Source organism: Hoplias malabaricus, chromosome 5 (assembly GCF_029633855.1).
Source record: "Hoplias malabaricus isolate fHopMal1 chromosome 5, fHopMal1.hap1, whole genome shotgun sequence".
Taxonomy (NCBI): Eukaryota; Metazoa; Chordata; class Actinopteri; order Characiformes; family Erythrinidae; genus Hoplias; species Hoplias malabaricus.
The window spans coordinates 12,342,917-12,363,391 of NC_089804.1; the positions used below are offsets into that span (position 1 = coordinate 12,342,917).

The 20,475-nt window shown below is 40.2% G+C and overlaps 1 protein-coding gene across 2 annotated transcripts; it reads right to left on the reverse strand.

The window, feature by feature from the left end:
- Positions 1-8,255: 8,255 nt before the first annotated feature.
- Positions 8,256-16,674, reverse strand: slc34a2b (solute carrier family 34 member 2b). Of its 2 annotated transcripts, none has more exons than XM_066671801.1 (12): positions 16,563-16,674; positions 15,984-16,127; positions 15,761-15,889; positions 14,408-14,551; positions 14,029-14,140; positions 13,036-13,231; positions 12,726-12,821; positions 12,140-12,260; positions 11,204-11,371; positions 9,496-9,612; positions 9,111-9,235; positions 8,256-8,814 (listed from the first exon to the last, which is right to left on the reverse strand). In XM_066671801.1, the coding sequence occupies exons 1-12, from the start codon at positions 16,615-16,617 to the stop codon at positions 8,269-8,271; spliced, it is 1,953 nt and encodes a 650-aa protein (XP_066527898.1). In that variant the 5' UTR covers positions 16,618-16,674; the 3' UTR covers positions 8,256-8,268. The 2 variants fall into 2 exon arrangements, with proteins under 2 accessions (XP_066527898.1, XP_066527899.1); XM_066671802.1 differs by having other exon boundaries at positions 15,984-16,109; positions 16,563-16,617.
- Between the last annotated feature and the right edge of the window lie 3,801 nt (positions 16,675-20,475).

The following is a 20,475-nucleotide window of genomic DNA, read 5'->3' on the forward strand; positions in this document are numbered from 1 at the left end:
GCAGACCAGGAACTCTACACCATAAACATAAGACAATAGGAGTTATTGATCACGACTAATAAATCTGCTTTTGTTTCTTGTTGTAAGATAATCTAATATGTAAATTGTCATGAATAATAAATGAGCGTTATTAGATGAATATTGTAGCAAATAAATAGCTGCCACATATGTTATACGTCACAGTGTTTTCTTCACAGTCGTCATGTTGTTGGCCTTAAATGCAGCAGCTACGACAGAATGTTGATGTGACAGAATGCTGCATTTACTGTAATAAAGTTCAGGCCTGGGTTGCCCTCAACCCCATCCAAACACTGCTGCACAATAATAATAAGGCTTTGTGTTTTTGTTGTTGTTTTGTCCACATAAAGATGGTTATTGTGCTATATCAGTGCTGACTTGATTCAAGGAAAAATAAATGGGAGGGAACACATCATCCTTCAAGAGCTGGTCTCTTACCTCACTTTATTCTGAAGCTGTGGTTGTTGAGAGAGAGAGAGAGAGAGAGAGAGAGAGAGAGAGAGAGATGGGGGTGTGAGAAAGCAGGAGAGAGAGAGAGAATGCAAAAGAGTGAGAGTAAGAAGGAGGGGTAAGGGAGGGAGCAAGGTAGAGATGGGGGCCTGACAGATGGGGAACAGTGGGAAGAGACACAGAACTAGAAAGAAGTACCAGGAGAAAAAAAACAGAGCAAGGGGAGGATATGAGAGTGTAAGAGGGGGAAGAAAATTGGGGAGGAAAGCAACAAGGTAAAAGAAGGATGAAGAGTGAAAGACAGGGCACAGAAATAGAGAGAGAAAAAGTAAGAGGAAGGGGGAAGATAGATAGAGAGAGAGAGAGAACCAGGCCTTTTCAAAACACTCTTCCTCCCCAGAGTCCGGCCATAACCATATCTGCATGAGTGCCTGTAATTTGCCTTTGAGGTGACACAGAAAAACACGTATAACTACTATTTTTGTCCGTAAAGGGCTCGCTCAAGGACAATAACAGTCATTTAAGTCTTAGCTTTTGCACAACAAGAACACTTTTTCTTGGTGTCGTCCACTCTAAACGCTCTGTCCCTAAAACATAACCTGATTCACTGACCATTGCTAAGCATTTTTGAAATAATTCCGACCCAGTGATTCACTGTAAGTGTAGAAAATTCATAACTGACCCCCAAACACACGCTGTCACCAAGTGACACTCAGGCTGCAGTAGCTTTGATCTTAATTCTGCTGACTTTGCAGACGTCTAGCATTAATATTGCAGCATTTTTTACAGATATTAAAAACAGCTGTTGTATGAAAAGCATCCAACAACATAAGACAATTTCCACCAAAAAAACAATAATTCTACTGATGCACTTTCTGTCATTTTTGTTATTTCAGTTATTGTTTTTCATTTTAAACGCATGTCCGTGTATATTTTTAAGCAGCTAACTAACAACACTCATTCATTTAACCTCTGTAAGTGCTTCATTCTGATCAGAGTTGTGGTGGGTCTATAGCCCACCTAGAATCATTTGGCACAAGGCAAGAACACACTCTGGACTGCACGCCAGTTTGACATGAGGCACCACACATTCACTCGTTTACTTAGACAGTTTCAGACAACCAATGGACTTTGGACTGTGGGAGGAAACCCACATAGATACAGGGAGAACACATCAAATCTTTAAAGATTGGGACCCGGGGCAAGACTTGAACCCAGGACCCCAGTTACCCCAACAGAAACTAAAATAACATAAGGATACCTTGTAGAACATTTTAAAATAATAATATTGCCATATGAGGCGATACAGTGGTGCAGCAGGTAGTGTCAGTGTCACATAGCTCCAGGGACCTGGAGGATGTGGGTTCAAGTCCTGCTCCGGGTGACTGTCTGTGAGGAGTTGGTGTGTTCTCTCTGTGTCTGCGTGAGTTTCCTCTGGGTGCTCCGGTTTCCTCTCACAGTCCAAAAACACACATTGGTAGGTGGATTGGCAACTCAAGAGTGTTGGCGACTGAATGTGTGTGTGTCGCCCTGTGAAGGACTGGCGCCCCCTCCAGGGTGTGTTCCCCCAGTGATTCCGGGTAGGCTCCGGACCCACCGCGATCCTGAACTGGATAAGCGCTTACAGACAATGAATGAATATTTCCATATTACTACCTTTACAGGAAAATGTTGAAATTTTTTTTAATGCAATGTAAAACAATTAGATTTTATAAAATATCAAATGTATTGTTCAAAATATATTGACTTTCAAACTAAAACTTGTATGAAGCAAATAGCAGTTTAACTTGGTTTATTGAAGTTAAAATAAAAAATTCAGTTGAACAAAAGCCAACAAGGTGCAAACTTAACTAACAGAGCTTCTGTTTCCCCAAGATTTTGAAGAATATTAAAAACACAAGGCACTTTAATTAAAAATTATCCACAAATCACACTTTACTGAGCTGCAGGATTTCAAAAGATGAGCTGGGTCTCCTCAAACGCAGAAAACGATATTTAAAATTACTTATTAATTTAAAAGAGGTTCTACTGATATAAATGAATATGGCAATATTTGAACTCAGTGGCCTGTGTGTTTATGAGCCTCTCACTCTGCCCAGGCATGATCTGCTCTAGGCTCCAATAGGTGAGTTATTAAAAAGCGAGATTACACCTGGCGTCTCTCACATTGTCTCACTTAAATAGGCCTCAAAATCACCTATTCCGAAAACAAAAGTCCAAGTCATTATCATTGCACATGTTATTTCACCCCTAAGGCCCCATGTAGCATTTAGGTTTATTTATTTACCAAAACAGCCATTTGTTTTTACCACATGACCACTTTCTAACATTTCTTTATCCCTCAACAGGCTATTTAAAATCTGACACTTGTAACTGACCTCTGCTCGGGCTAGCTCATTCAGGTGGTACAGGTCGAAACACTTCTGGGTTAATTGAATAATTGGATATAAGTATAGTAGATGTCAACCAACTCTATTTTTTTCACCAAGCTATTTTCTGCAGCTCCATTGCATATGATCTCTATGAACAAGGAGGTAAACATTTTGAAAGTTAGCTAGAGTTATCTAATACATTAGCTAGCTGGACTTATGTACCCAGAGCTAGCCATCTATTGAGTTAGCAAGCTAGAGATTTGTAGATAAATTTAGATATCTAAATGTAGTTAGATATATAGACCTATCTTATAAGTTATTAGCCAGAAGCACCAGCTATGTAGTGTAGTTTTAGTTGTCTAATCAGCTAGCTGGCTACACTTATGCAGGTTGTGCTGTCTGATGAGTCGGCTAACTTAAGTTATTTAGTACGTAAACTAGCCCGACACCAGCCAGTTAATACAGAGTAGTAAGCCATATAGAATTGTCTAATGGGTTAGCTAGCTGGAGTTAGATAGCTAGAGTCGTCCAATGAGTTAACAAAAAGTTATCTACAATGTTCTAATGAGCTATACTTAAGCAACCTGAGCTTATGGGTTAGATAAATAGTTATCTATGTATCTACCTTCAATACCATCATCCCATCCAGACTAGTCTCCAAACTGAACACTCTTGGAATAAGAGTCTTCCTCACCTGCAGACCACAGTCTGTCAGGATGGGTGACCCCACTTCTCCCTTCCACAAGGCTGCATCCTTTCACCCATGCTCTACACATTATATACCTATGACTGCATTGCAAAACGTGGCTCCAACACCATCATAAAGAAAAGAGCAGCTTCAAGTTACTTGGTGTCCACATAGCTGAGGATCTCACAATACAGAGTCCCAACAATACAGCCACTTCGTCCTGAACTACGAAGAGTCAACCTGCCTCAACAGCTGCTCTGCAAACGTCTACCAGTCCACTGTGGAAAGCATACTGAGCAGCTGTATCACAGTCACTATAGCTGCCCTCCCACAGGCCAATTTCAGTTTCAACCTCTGACTTCTGGAAAGAGATATCAGAGCCAAAATCATCAGATTCAAGAACAGCTTTTATCCACAAGCTGTTAAACCCACACCTACCCCCCAAAGTTACTTAGCAAATCTACTCACTGAGCTCCACCAGCTCCCAGGACTGTACGCACTTGGCACTCTGCCCTACGATGTTGATACTGTCCACACTTAATATATACCTAATACATACTTAACAACATCAATATATTAGCTGCTATGCTCATTACCCGTACTGTACACTTTATGAATTTAACTTGACCCTTTACACTGTTCACATACTGTGAACACAAACTCTTACCTGATATATATGTATTTCTACCTATACCTGCTGACTTCACACATTCTATATTCTGCATTTAGTGTCAGTCCTAGCCTTTGCCGTTGGTTTTTTGTCTGTTTCACTGCACTGGAAATTTAGCCTGGCAGTGTTTCATCATATTGTACAACTCTGTAATGGTGTAATGAAAATAAAGATGAATTGAATTGTGTTGAATTGAATCTAAAATGTTACTAACCTGACAGCCCTGTTATTGCATGGTAGTTATATTAGTTACATTAACTTATAAGTAAGTTAAAATTAGCTAGTCGTATCTTGCTTGCTAGTAATGCACACTAATAAACTCAAGGTTTTTAAAGAGTAACATGGGTCATAACTTGTGTAATAGCATAATAGCATGTGTGAAGGTAAATTATTGATACACCAATAAAGATCAGAGAGAAATTGCCAACTTGGCATTAATTCTGGAAAGTACAGTATCTACGGGTCGATAGGCTAATGCCAGTTTGCTTAGATGGTAGATGGCATCTCTCTCTCTCTCTCTCTCTCTCTCTCTCACTCTCTCTATCTATCTCTCACCCACTCTATTAAAACAGAAGCCTCAAAGCTTTATGGCACTAAATCGTTTGATGACTAATAAAAAAGAACTCGACTTTGATGGCAGTTCTGATAGTATTGATTTCAGATTTACAGTAAGTGATATCAGGTTTACTGTACCAGTTGGAATCATGTGAGTTACAGACTCAGCAGGAAGAAGGCCTTGAGTGAAGTGTAAACACAATTAAAATAGAAACACTGAAGTTGTTTATCATGATCTCTAACATTGACAGCAACTTTCCATACTTGTTAGTTCATACTACGTATATTTACTACATAATATAATTACTACATATAACCGATTCAATTCCCTTTAACAACTGTAAGCCAGAGAACTCATTTATTTGTATAAAAACTTTTTTTCTCATGTAATTAAATGTGCAACATGTAGTGTCACTCTCACACAGCTCCAGAGTGCTGTAGCTGTGGGTTCGAGCCCTGCTCCTGGTGACTGTCTATGAGCAGCTTGGAGTGTTCTCTCTGTGTCCGCATGGGTTTCCTCCATTTTCAACTCTTTCCTACCACAGTCCAATAAAAAACCACACATTGGTAGGAGGGTTGGCTACTCAAAAGTGTGCAAAGGTGTGAGTGCGTGAATGAGTGTCACCTTGCGAATGATGACCGCTTCAGTATGTGTTGAATTAATGAATGTAATTCAATGTTATTTATTATATATGCTATTATCTGTGTAATATTTGGAAACAGACTAAATTTCAGCATAGAAAAGCTTTTAAATTACTCACAGCTCTAAATGGACTATGACAGAGTTAAAGGGGGAATTGCATAGATTTTTTTAAATTTCTGCATAATTCAGTATCTGAGTAAGCAAAGAGATGAGACAGAGTATTATCTTTCTTTTAGAGAATCAGTTGGGGGGGGTGTAACACTTGAGGCATGTTGTCAGGCTGCAAGTGCTGAGTACCTTTATTACGGGCTGGCAAATAATCATAGTCAAAACAGACTGGAGTCAAATCACTGGTAGGCAGCAGCTACAAGGGCAAATCCATTATCAAAATTCCGAAAACAATGGTCAGCATGACAGAGAAACAGGAGAAGATTAACAAAGCCAGGTCAGGAATGAGTTCATGTGTGTGGGAGAAAATGAATGGGTGGAGCCAGAGAGGATTCAGAGCAGGACTGAACCCTTTATAGGCCCAGGATCCTCAGAGTGGAGACACCATGTGTATGTCAGTTTCTTACTTCCATAAGTTGTAGTTACTTTCTGAGTACATGGTATGGGCTGTTGTAAAAATGTCTAAATATTCACAATGCATTCTTAAAACTAGTAAAGTTTTGAGAATGTTGTGGAAGAACACTATTGTCCCCACAGTGCAATCTAAAATGGAAAGGCAGGATTTTACTCACATTTGGTAGTTTAAAAAATATGGTAGACAGCGAAGCAAGTGCAGCAGGAAAACCAGGCACATGTTGACATATGTTGGCATAGCAACGCTTAATCACTTCCTGTTAATAGGAAACAGAGTAATATCTTTGTGTACTAACCTGCCAAAGCCATATTATTAAGATTAATACACATAGTAAACAAATGGGACGCATCCCATGACAGAAGGTGAATGAGGACACAACACAACCTTCTAGGCACGTTATTATCATATACCGTGCAAGTCAAGAGAAATATTTGGTTGCTGTCTTTCATTTTAAGTGAACCCACCATTCTAAAAATGCCATGTTTGCATCATAAGAGCAAAGTTCTTCTCTGGAAAATCACTTGTGAGGACATCAGATATCCACTGATAGGCTCCTCATAAAGCCGGCAAACCTCAAGAGTGATGTCCTAAGCCTGTGCGATCAAATAACAAATGATAAGATATGAGAAAATTGGTTGAGTGAGGGAGGCAACACTTCCGTCTTAGTTCTTAACAAAGGCTAAAAAAGTTCAACGCAAAAACGACATATTTTAAGCCTTTTGCTAGAACAAATAACTTTCCAGCCGACACATTTTAACTTCATTTTACACATCAAACACTGCTTCTGGGAAATGTGTAATATTGACAAATTTTACTAGAAACATATTTCACACATGTATCCCATAGTACTGTATTCAGTTACGAGAGCTTGTCAGAGAGCCAGACCCAGGATTTGGATAAACTTGACTGGGCAGTGAAATGTTTGCTTTGATTTCTTTGAAAATCCAAAACTAACGTGTAAAGACACATTGTTGCAGAAGGGTGATATATGTCGTGATGTAAATTCAGACATTTACTTGAGTGAACACATACTTGAGTGAACACAAAGGAGCTTACTGTCATATACTGTAACAATGGAGTTTCATGTGTGTATTTGCAAATAGGAAATGTGTGAAGTTTTGTCATTTTGCTTCGGGAGTGGCTTGCTTTGAACAGATAAGAGTTGGAAACTTCAGTTGATTTGTTCATTACAGAGAACACCCTCCTACATGTTTCTTACAAATGGGGAACCTACAGATCAACACATCAGTGATTAAGCTCAGCTTTCACTGATGCATATTCAATTGGGACCTGCTTAATGTTTATGGGTGTTATTTTTTCAATATTAGCCAGCATTAACTTCATATCCGCAACCACACCCACAGACACCACCGACCACGCCTCATTCATACTCCCATCCACACCCAAACCCCATTACACACACCAACCTAAATCCACCTAGACCCAGCATACCCCCACCCCTCACATCACCAACACCCACCTCTTCTAAATCCCCCACACCACCCACACCTACACATCTACTCCATCTACATCCACCCACCAATATTCATCCACGCTCTCCACCCATGAGCACACACATGGAAATACACCCACACACCGTCAACATTCAGCTTTTTTAAATATTTATTTACAAGCTAAAATTTACAGTTCTGACTGCTGTAATATTCATATATACAGTAAACACAGACAGTCTACAGTGATCCTAGTCCAGAGGTCACCAGGTTCATAAAATATTGTAAATACATTTGCTTATCAAACAGGACAAACATTTCATGTATTACTTAGCAATCTTCACTTAAGACTTTGCACAATTTATTCTTTACACATATTCAAAAATATAATTCTTTAAATAGTTTTACATGAACAAAAAAACATTTTTTTCAATATTATTTTTAAAGAGGAGAATGGAATGTAATGTGCATTTTCATTTTACATGAGACCTGACATGGAGACCTAATACATACTGGTGTTATAAGAAGGCTAGAAAGATGTTTAAATGACAGTTTGCCAATTCAGAGCTTTGTGTAACTGTGGAAACATTTTCAAAAAGTTTCTGAAGAGTTGGAAAAGGGCAGATAAACAGGTATAAGTAAGATACAGTGGGATCCTTTGGGGCTACATCCAGTCACCACTGGTTCTCTCATTATCTCAGAGGAACCATCTGATAACCAGTGCATAACACCAAAGACACAGAAGAACAGAGTAGCCAGCTTCTTTCAATCCCTTTCAGCATGACATTAAATTAAAACTACATACTTAGCCTTATATAAAACACTATATTACTATAAGCTACAAATGTGTTCCAGACACTGTTTGGACCTGGATCTTCTCATCCTCCACACACAGTGCAGGATTGTCATACATTTCTAGCCCCTTCTTGGTCTCCATTCCTTCCTCTATCTCTCCGCCCTCTTTCTTGCAGCATTTACAGCAGCAGCAGCAGTGTGAGCCACAGAAAGCCATGGCACTGGTCACCACACGGTCCCACGGCTTCAGAGAGTGCAGCGGCTTGGGCAGGAAGTCCCAGTTGCGCATGACAGGAATTAGGAAGCGTGGGCAGCGTGACTGCATGATGTTGATCACCAACACGATGACCAACAGGGTCACCACAGGAACGCCGACCCCCACCAGAACCTGCCAGCCTGCAATGGACAGTCCCAGGACCAGCAGCGGCATGATGAAGAAGCACAGTATCAGGTAGATGATTGCAAACCAGCGGTATTTAGCCGTTCGGTCACCCAGAGCTTTGGCCAGTCGGATGGGCAAACGGGTGAAAGGGATGGGATACCACAGGAGAATTCCAAAGATGTTGAAGAAGAAATGGCACAGTGAGATCTGGAAAGAGACAACACTCATCAGAAAACAAAGGTCACTATGCTAATCAACCAACATGAGAACCTGACCTAATATTGTAGGTGAATAAACAATCAAGTCTGCACAGCAATGGTCTAAGATTTCTATTTTCAAAAGATCACAGACCGTTACCTTAGTAATAGGGGGGACAAAGTTGACACAAACTCTTGGTTCATGTACAAGGTGTATGAACTTCATTCATGGGCCATATTAACCCCCCAAACGCTCCCCAGCTGCTAAATTCACTATATTTAATGTAATAAGCTCAGGGTACTGACCTGCAGTGAGTTGGCAAGTGTATCTCCTGGGCTTGCCAATGCAGCGAGTATAGCAGTCGTTGTTGTCCCAATGTTGGAGCCAAGAGTGAGAGGATAGGCTCGCTCAATGCTAATAACACCAATACCTAAACAAGCGAAAAAACAAAACTCCTGCTTACTGAACAATACAAGGAATCATAAATCAAATGGGAAATTTCTTGCATGTAGACATTTGGAATGAAATGTTGAAATGGACATGATGACATGATTATTTCCCATGAATAAATATCACTGTCACACAACATTGCAGTGACTTCACCATATGAATGTCTTCTAATGATTAAACCAACAGAAATGAAAAGCTTTCTCACGGCAGAGAAGATACAGAGTTGTAGCCCATACTCACCAACGAGTGGCGTAATTGCAGAGGTGAAGACAGAGCTGCTCTGGACAATGAAGGTCATTCCTGCTCCCACTAAGATAGCCAGATAACCAGTCACCCAGGTGAATGGAAAGGGGAAATCTACAAAGAGGATTCCAGTAATGTTACTCAGCAAAACAATGATAACACTTCTCAAACATGAGCTATGACTACTCTCCCCCACAAACAAAACAAAGTCATGATCAGTAAGATGTGCTATTCACTGTGTAAGGGTGAGTGTGCTCGCTAAGAAATCAAGTGCATAATAAGCCACATGAAGAAATAAGCATAAAATCTGATAAATAATGAGTTCCTCTGAAAAATTCACCATAAAATTAATCAGGATGATGTAGTCATCACATTTCACAGAGGCTCCAAAAATTCCCCAAATTAGATGCAATGAATAAAACAGGTGCCGATGTATTTCACACTCTTCCTGTACAGTGTAGTGTACCTGGGCTCTCTCTGTCGACTAAAGTGTGGGTACGTATAAGCACACAACACAGGAAGAGAGAGCACCAGGCCTAAAGTTTTTGTACCTGTTCAGCTCATCAGAAAGCAGGACTGAGGACCTGCACTGACTATCATATGACAGGACACACACACTCACACACAGTGAATAGTGATAGTAGGAAAAATGACAGAGCGCCTGAAATGACACCACTATAATGATTTCTTTGAAGCTGGCCTTGGTTAATGACAGCTTTATCTCCAAAAACACAATGTGCTGTGACAAAAAAGCAAGAGGGTTTAGCCGTAATGACTGTTTACCAAAGGAATGTGGTAACTAATTCCATTTCGTGGAATGTCAGGTTTTAATATAGTGGTAAATATGGGATGCATGCTCTAGGTCAAGCAGCCACAGAAACAAGATAACAAAAGCTATTAAACGACACCTGAACAAAAACATAGCAATTTAATCTCCACACTAAATTTCTTCACTGTCTGTATGAAATACTGTATTTATAGGTATTTGTTTTTATTTAAGTTGTTGTTGTATCATTTAAAATTCCAGTTTCCAATATTTCACAATAAACAAGGAAACAGATGATGTCCAAAATGTATCAGAAAAATATGTTGTTGCATGAAATCTTTCCTTCTATACTTAGGTTCTTTTTGGAGATACAAGCCTTGTCTTGATAGTAATGAGATGCTTATTGGCTGGTCAAACACAGTTGCAAGTGAGTTTTAATATATTATAACTTAGTATAGTATAGTATAGAATAGTATAGTATAGTATAGTATAGTGTAGTGTAGTGTAGCGTAGCTTAGCGTAGCATAGCATAGCATAGCAGTATAGTATAGCATAGTATACAACATAGCATATTATATGATTGAATATTATAGTGTAGTATAGTATCATATAGTACATGGTAGTGTAATACAGCATAGTATAGTAAAACAAGCTTTTTCTTAGTAAGTTATACTGCCTTTGATTTCTCTAATAGTTTTTTTTAAACAGCAAGAGGGGATCTATTTTTAACAATAATAAATATATTTATGGTCCCATTTATTATATTAGAAAAACCAATACGTTTTTCCACAGTTTATTTCAGAATAAAAAATGTCCCACTTGAATTGATGAAGTTAACATTAAATGCCCATGAATCATGGTGTTGGTTCATTTCATAGTTTTGTAGTTATTTCAAAGTGTTATTTTTATTTTACAGTTTAGATACAGCTGTTGGCTCACCTGTGTTGAGCACTTTCTTGATGACAACAGCCACCTGGCCTTTGAGCATTGAATTCAGCAGCTTGACGATGAGGATGAGGCAGGTACACAACACCAGCAGAGACAGAGCCAAAAGAATCAGCCCCACAGCCAGGTCGGGAAGATTTGCATTCATAAACATATGATTGCCTGGAGGACGAGAGCAAGAACAGGAGTAAACCTCAGTCAGATATTAGGCAAATGTAAAGGGAACAGTATTTGACCACTGGGATTGATCAATCTAATGCTAGTAGGCTAGTATGTGGGCATATGTGTATTTACACATTACTCATTCTTGTTGAGAGATGTGTTGACTGTACTTTCTTTAGAAGGTAGGAATTAGCAGAAAATGTGTTTTTGCACTACATTCCATTAGCGGGAACCCAAGCAACAGGCTTGAAGTACAGGAAGCTGTGAAGCCATTTTCCTCTGAACAAGGAACAATCTTCAGTAGCTGAAAGGCCACAGAATGCTTTTAAGTCCTGCCACACCAGCGAAGCATAACCAGGCTGAAATTCCACCATCAAACCTGAGCACAAGTCAGTTGACCCACGTGGTCTTTCTGATTACCCAAATGTGACCCTGGAGACTAAGCATTCCTACTCCATTGGCTGGATCTCTTTGTCTGGTTTTGAAGGCTCCAGATAGACCCACCCACTCAGAAGAATAGATCCATTGAGCAGGCAAGATTGTGGAAGAATCTGGTGAGGGAATGTTTGCTGAATCATACAGCAATGAAAGAAGGCCATTGTCCCCGTAGCAGAGTGGCCAGTGGTTCAGTGGTTACTGCTGTGGTCTAAGGATTTGGGTCTAAGGTGTGCATGTGGAGATGAGGAGGATGCATATTGTGAAGCTGTAATGACACACTGCACCTCCAGTGATTCTCACAAAACCCTGACTTGAATACAGCTCACTCACATTTTGCTATATTGATGGTTTCTGTTATGTTCTTCTCTGTCCATGTCTCGTTGCCATCCACCCAACAGAGGGCACCGATGGTGCAGTTCGCTTCTCCGGGCACTGTGACATTCGTCAGTTCCTGAAACAGAAAAGAAAGCCATTAGTGCCAAAATCTACAAAAATATTTACTATGGACACTGACAATAGCGTGTACAGTGTAAAATCCTGTCTAAACACCAATTTGAATGAGTAAATTTGGCTCTGTGACCCGTAATCTCAAAGAGAAACCCTGACTAATAGAATAGAGGCCCTTCTGATATTTTTGGAATGTGTTAGAATGACTTTTCAAATCTGTATATATCTTTATCAGTGTCTCAGAGCTGAAAATGCAATCCTCAGAAGTGACTTCACTGTTGACAAGAGATGTTATATATTAACAGGAAAGAAAAATCTAACTCGAGATAATGGAGCCATTGCACAGAATATGTACTTATCTCCCACTGTGGTGGTAAATATTTTCCCAATATTTTTTTTCCCAAAGAATTTAAGGAAAATAAGGAAAGATGTGTACTGATGTGTGCTTTTTAGGATTCTAATTCCTCACCGTATATTTCTCCTTTTTGCACCATATTTTGATTAGGCTCTTGTTGCGGGCACTGGGGTCTCCAATGGCAATGTCGCTGATCACAGAGCTGTCCAACTGTGAGGACAGAAGACAGAGGAATGTGTCACAAGACAAAACTTCCAGCACAGAGAATATTGTTGAAATGCAAATGAGTGGAATAACAGAGTGAGATGAGATTCTAATTCCTTTAATTACATTCACTCATGACTTAGTGTGGACAGTCAGAAGCATAAATAAATTTCATATGTGTCAATACACTACTTATTTACTAGCTCCTCTGCTCCCTCACCTCAATGATGTTCTTGGTGAGGGGTTTAGTGATGACTTTGAGCAGGTCTGGGGCGTCCTGGCCGGTTTGGATGTTGAAAGAATCAATGACTAGTTTGGTCAGTTTGTACAGAACACCAGTGGCCGCCTCCAGAGGAAGCAGCACCAACACGGATAGCCAGTTAAAAAAGTCATGAACAGTTGCTCCAGCGAACGCCCTGAAACACAGAAACCCAGGAATACGGTTGTTAAAGATGTACTGCTTTTCTTGTGCTTTCTGTCAAATCTCACACAACTCAATTCACTACACAACAATCAGCATTATTTCATCAACTTTAAAATCACCACTTGGTTCAACACTCATTGCCCATTTAAAGCTCTGCTTTACACTTAACTCTCCAGTTACAGAGGGTAGGTCATCTGTTAGACACCTGGCATCCTGCTCTTCAACAGAGAGGGCCACCACAAAACCACCACAGATCATTATTCTCAGCACTACAGTAACACTGACTTTGTGCTGCATTTGTAGAACTGCATCAAACAACACCTCAGTGTCACTGCTGGACTGAGAATAGACTACTGACCAAAAACATCCATCCAACTCTGTGCTGTGGGCAATGTCTAGTGACCACTGATGAATGATTCCACAAGCAACACAAACTGCAGCAACAGATGAGCCACTGTCTCTGACTTTACATCTACAAGGTGAACCAACAGGTTCTTTATAAATGAACCAAATATTTGATCGTGTGCAAGGAATAAAATGAGGCCCTCTGGAGCACATGGCTTAAGGTCAGCATGCCCTATGCCATGTGTAAGAGAACACCAGGAACTGGTTGGTGGAGTGGTGTAATTGGGTTCTTAAGTTTAATAGCAGCATAAAAGAAGGCAATAAAATGTTGGGCATTGTGGTAATATTATCAACCTCTACATAATATGTGGCTTACAGTTTGACTAAGGACTTCTAATCATCAGTGTTAAGTTTACTACAGCAATAGTGTGAAGGATGTATTACCTGCGAAACTCATTGCGGTCTCCTGCCTGCATGACTGCTACAATGGTGTTGGTGACAGACGTGCCAATGTTGGCACCCATGATAATGGGCACTGCTGATCGAACATCCAGCACTACGGAACAGAACCAGCACTTAGAAATACACACAATAAAGCCTTATAAATGAATGAAAGGGAGTCTGTGACTCTGACACTTGTTTATTCAGCACTATTCCAAAGTTTGGAATCAGCGAGTATATGAGGCAAATAATATATTAGTACAGTGAATGAGTGACTCAGGTACAAGTCATTTCCATGAGGTCTCTCACTCCTAAATATGACTAATACAACAAACCTTTTGAAAAGTAGAGTATAATAATGACTATGTTGTGGTTAACTCACATCCAGAAGACACCATGCTGACCACGATAGATGACGATGTGCTGGAGCTCTGCACCAGCACAGTGACCAGCACTCCAATGACCAGCCCTGCCACAGGGTTAGACAACACCACATTGTCCTGGAAGATATCACCAGCAGCCTTCCCTGTGAAGAAGCACATACACACACAATGAGCATACCTTGTGTCACCCTCCTCGCTTTCAGACATCATAACAAGGATGTTCCAGCATCTCTGCACATTAACTCTTGGCCTTGAGGGGCACAGATATCAGGAACAGCAGCACACTTTACTACAATGCATATGTTATCGCTTAAAAGACACAGTTTTATAGTTATGACCTTTGTATTATCTGTATTAATAATTGATCTCAGGAGATACACACCGTTTTATTATTTTTTTGTAGGAGCCACTGTACAGTTTGTGCTCAAATGCATGATCTGTACACTTTCTATGTTTATGAGAACAGGCTTTTGCAAAATACACAAACCACTTTTTTGCAAAATATCACTGTTAATTTTTGATCCTGTATAAAAATGTAAAACATATACATTGCACGATTTCACGTATTTATTTTTTTATTTGCAAATATAATACAAAATAGGTGCTAAAATGTCATAAATGTGAAAGATTAAATCACGCTTAAATAATTTTTTGATAATACTTTTGATAAAAATGTGAACGGATTGTAAACTGTAAATCATCAAGTGTCACAGTCACACATCTCTCAGGGACCTGGAGGCTGTGGGCTCAAGTTTGCTGTTCTCTCCATGTCCAAGTGTGTTTACTCCCATGGTCCAAAAACACACGTTGGAGGTTAAAATTGGCGACTCAAAAGTGTCCCTAGGTGTAAGTGTGTGTGAGTGAATGTGGGAGTGTGTGTTGCTCTGTGAAGGACTGGCGCCTCCTCCTGGGTGTGTTCCTGCCTTGTGCCCAATGATGCTGGGTCAGCTCCGGACCCACCGCGACCCTGAACTGGATATGTTTTTACAGACTATGAATGAATATCATTGTACAAAAGAGTTGAATTTAGAATGACAAGCAGATTATGAACAAAAGAGGAAAGAAGCTACATCATCAGTGTGGAGAGTAAGGGGAGGAGTTTGAGGATTGATTTGGAGCCAAGTTCTACTGTGTTGATACTCAGCTTGAGAAAAGCATGATTTGATGCTTAAGGGTGAGGGGTGGATCTTAAATAGAGCTGGTACAGTGCCATATCAACAATGAAAATTGAGTTTGAAATGATGTAATAACATGTAGATGCTAATGATGAGGTTATGTAATATTACACTGTCTTTAAAAAATAATAAGCCAAAAGATAACTGCATTCAAAAGACTTGGTTCCCAAAACATACCTCCAACAAGTTGAAAGGCAGAGCTCAGGACGTCCAGGGAGCAGACAAACATGTAGAGGAATCCCAGCAGGAGAGCTCCTTTAACAAACGAGGTCACCACCCGGAGAATTTTACCCTTCGTGTCCAGATCTGCATGGACCCAAACAAAAAGACAAAGAATTGAGTATTTTGAGTGTGGTCAGCTCACATATTTCCAGCAGATTGATCCCTGGACTCAGCTCACCTGACCACTTCAGCCCAGTGTCCTGTAACGCGGGAAGCTGCCATGGGTCGAAAGCATCCGGCTCGGGGTCGACCAGCGCAACAGTGGAGTACGCAGGTAACACCACAGAGTCTTTACATACTGAGTCTTTACTGTCCTTACCATCTGTACAACAACCAGCAAATCACACACACACACACACACACACACACACACACACACACACACAAAATGATTAGAGGAAGGAAGAAAGAATATATGGAAGAATAAAGAAGAAATAAAAAGCAAAAGAAAAAAAGGAAAAGAAATGAGAGTAAAGCAATATAAGGAGAATGATGAAAGAAGAGGTAAATGATGAAAAGAATCAGTAGAAGAAAGAAATGGAAAAGAGGAGAAGATACTAGGAGAGGCAAATTAGAAGAGGGAAGGAATATTAGAAAGTTTGAGGGGGAAAAAAAACTAATGTAAAGAGTGAAAAGGAAAGGAGGGTTTAACAGGGTTAAGAAAAACAGGAGGAAAAGAAAGGAAGATCGGGAGAAGAAGGAAGGTATGAAAGGAAAGAAAGAGGAGTAGGAGAGTAGTCACTGGTGATGGACAGACCGAGTTCCGGTGGGGAAACCGCAGGGTCACTGCCGAGCTCTGGCCGTGGTGCCATTGCCTACAACATGGAAAAAGAAAACACTGTGAAAAATCCAGTCCGATTAAATAAAATCATTTTTAGAGGAATAAACAATAAAAACAATCAAAAATTACTTCAAAATAAAAGCTTTCCTCCTCCTGAGTTTCATTAACACTGAAGAGCTTTTTCCCTTTCAGAAATGTTACTCTGAAAGCTTTTAAATGTGAATTGTTCTTATGAAGGTAACTGACATTTTTAAGCCATTGTCCTGGGCAGGTTTCACATCAGTCACACGTCTACTTTACCTCACTGCGGAGTGTAACCAAAAAATGTATTTCCCAGCAGGAGTTTTCCTAAGAAGAACACACTTCTCCAGTCTAAAACCAGTACACCACTCAGATCTAAACCCAATACACTGCTCCAGTGTAAAACCAGTACACCAGTCCAGTCTAAACCCAGTACACTGCTCCAGTCTAAAACCAGTATATAGCTCCAGTCTAAACCCAGTACACGGCTCCAGTCTAAACCCAGTACACCAGTCCAGTCTAAACCCAGTACACTGCTCCAGTCTAAAACCAGTACACGGCTCCAGTCTAAACCCAGTACACCAGTCCAGTCTAAACCCAGTACACTGCTCCAGTCTAAAACCAGTATATAGCTCCAGTCTAAACCCAGTACACTGCTCCAGTCTAAAACCAGTATATAGCTCCAGTCTAAACCCAGTACACTGCTCCAGTCTAAAACCAGTATATAGCTCCAGTCTAAACCCAGTACACTGCTCCAGTCTAAACCCAGTACACTGCTCCAGTCAAAAACCAGTATATAGCTCCAGTCTAAACCCAGTACACCAATCCTGTCTAAACCCATTACACTGCTCCAGTCTAAAAACCAGTACACCAATCCTGTCTAAACCCAGTACACTGCTCCAGTCTAAACCCAGTACACCAATCCTGTCTAAACCCAGTACACTGCTCCAGTCTAAAAACCAGTACACCAATCCTGTCTAAACCCAGTACACTGCTCCAGTCTAAACCCAGTACACCAGTCCTGTCTAAACCCATTACACTGCTCCAGTCTAAAAACCAGTACACCAATCCTGTCTAAACCCAGTACACTGCTCCAGTCTAAACCCAGTACACCAATCCTGTCTAAACCCATTACACTGCTCCAGTCTAAAACCAGTATACGGCACCAGTCTAAACCCAGTACACTGCTCCAGTCTAAACCCAGTACACTGCTCCAGTCTAAACCCAGTACACCAATCCTGTCTAAACCCATTACACTGCTCCAGTCTAAACCCAGTACACTGCACCAGCCTAATCCCTGTACACTGATTCGGCCTAAACCCTGTACATTGCCCCAGTACATTACCTGTCTTTTGACCATCCTCAGCTTTGTCTTTTGTTCTGTTCAAGTACATACTGAGCAAATATATGCAGGTCTTATACTGGACAAATCACCTGGGTATTTCCAGAACTGCTCTAATCTATTCCTCTACTCCAACACACTCCACCTACAGACCCCAGTCACCAGCACATGAATAAGAGTTTCAAAACCTTGAGCTCCTTATCATCTGGATGATTCTTCAGCATGTGATGGATCAGTTTACTCTCACCCAGATGCGCAGGGTGTAAGGACCAGATCAAATGTACATACTTTTCATCTCCTCTATTCATCTGAGAGCTGGATTATCAGCCCACAACCACACACTAATCCATCTGCTAGTTTAGATACCTGTCTTTGCTCTACATTTCGCTTGGATTCCAAAAGTCTGTCTTTACTTGATTTATCATCTAAATGCTAATAAAACCACAGACATACTATCCCTTATTTTATCATTCTAAGGGTGTAAAGACCCCCAGCACTGACTTACGCAGCAGTGGAACTGCGTTTTCTGGAGTGATTGTATATCGTTGACAGGAGTTGTTCTGGCTTTTGTGATTCCAAATGAATCATCCAGCATTACTACCTGACCTTGTACATATGTCGGAAAGCAGTCAGTGTCCAACACTATAAAGTCTGGAGTAGAGTAGAGGCCAAGTCTAAAGTGATCCTTTCAGGAGTCCAGACTTTTGGTTGTGGAGAGTACATTGGCTCCAGATTTCTCCTGAACTTTCCAACAATTACGTAAATTTACAGAAATTCACTGTTACTTTGTTGTAATTAAATCCAAAGCAGTTACTGTAAGATAAATCAAACAGTTCTGGATTTCCTCAAGATCAAAGAGAAGATTTAAAGAAACATTTTAATCCTGCTTAAGAATAAATATTAAAATTTTTTAATTAAATATCTCCATGTTTTCCTAGCTACAAAACATGTTATGCTCTCCTAACAAGGTCTCATTAACTAGACATAGACCTAGACATGCAGAGTACTCTGGATATATTTCAGATTATAATTATCCCACATATCTATAGAACTTTCAGAATATCTAGAGTCACTGGACAATATTTTGTCCTCACAAAGAGCTAAACAAACTGACACAGTATGCTGTGATGCACAGTCCCAGCCTGAGAGAAAAGAATCAGTGTGTGTTTACTCACCTGTTCCTGTGTGAGCAGAAGATTGAAGCTGAGCAACGAACTTAAGATTCCACCTGAGCTACCTGAGGAGCTGCTTTTATACACCCTCACCTCAAGCGCGCACACGCACACACACCCACCAACACACACACTATCTAGTTTCACCACACTTGTGAGGACTTCCATAGGCATGTAATACTAAATCTGGACCCAAACCCCTAACCCCTACGTTTTGTTAATATTTGGTGGAAATGTTTTTAGTGAATAATTTTATGTGAGCACCCAATTCTTCACTTGTTTAAATTAATTTGTTTCCTCTCATTGTAAGGACACTGGGTCCCCATAGGGGTAGCAAAGACCAGTTCACAAACACATACAATGTTGAGTGTTTCTCTAGCCTGTTAGGACCCAACGACGCTTAAATCATTACCTAAAAATCCCAGTAAGCTAAAACTCAAATAAATCTCAATCTTTATCTAAATTTTAATCTTAGATTTCAGTGTTTAAAGCAAACTTTACCTCAGTAACCAAAGCCTAAATTTAACCCTAACTTTAATTCTATTTTCCAAAGAATAAAAACCTAATCACACACAGAGGTATTGTTTTCATGTTGGGCATTACATTGACGTTCATATTGTGGAGGTTTGCCCTAACATTAGCCATAACTATTTCCAGCCTAAGCCTGTTCCTAACCTTAACCCATACTCTAACTTAAACCTAACCCCACCATAACTCGAACTTTAACCTTATCCCAACTCGTACCCTAATCCCAACCCTGACATTACCCTAACCCTGTAGTTCCAATGGTGTGAAGCTATTGCTGGGTTTGGGGACACAGTAGGGCATTTTAATGATATACATAAAGCATGCCACTTGTAATAAGGTTTTACTTTTGTGTGTGTGTGTGTGTGTGTGTGTTCAATAAGTAGTTGCAGTTTTGTAGGAACAGTACAATGTTTATAACATATTCCAGTGGAGGTTGGAAACAAATATGAATCTGTGTGTGATGGAAGGCAGGGGGGAGTTGGGGGTGGAGGGGTTAAAAAATATTCTCATCATAAAAGGTGGCACTGCATATTTGAGCCCTGTCCTAACTGTCCTATATTACTGTCCTAACCCAAACCAAAGCCATAACCGAACACTAATCCTGAGTCTTGCACTAACCCTAACCCTAACCAAACTCTAACCCTAAATTTTACTAATTAAATTTACCCTGAAAATCATCCACACCTTAAAATGTACTGATTTACATTTTGGGGCCTGCTTAAGGTGAAGACGCACTAGTAATGTGTGGGTGTGAACATGTTTTGGTCCCCAAAGCATGATAGAATTTACGAACACACACACACACACACACACACACACACACATA

Bases quoted from the DNA above. Each gene is read 5' to 3' on its own strand.
- slc34a2b (XM_066671801.1), bottom strand. From the start codon at position 16,617: ATGGCACCACGGCCAGAGCTCGGCAGTGACCCTGCGGTTTCCCCACCG. The intron at 13,232-14,028 runs GTAATACATCCT...TCTGTGTTTCAG, and splicing joins GACCGCAATGAGTTTCGCAG to GGCGTTCGCTGGAGCAACTG. The intron at 11,372-12,139 runs GTGAGTGAGCTG...CTCGTCCTCCAG, and splicing joins AACCATCAATATAGCAAAAT to GCAATCATATGTTTATGAAT.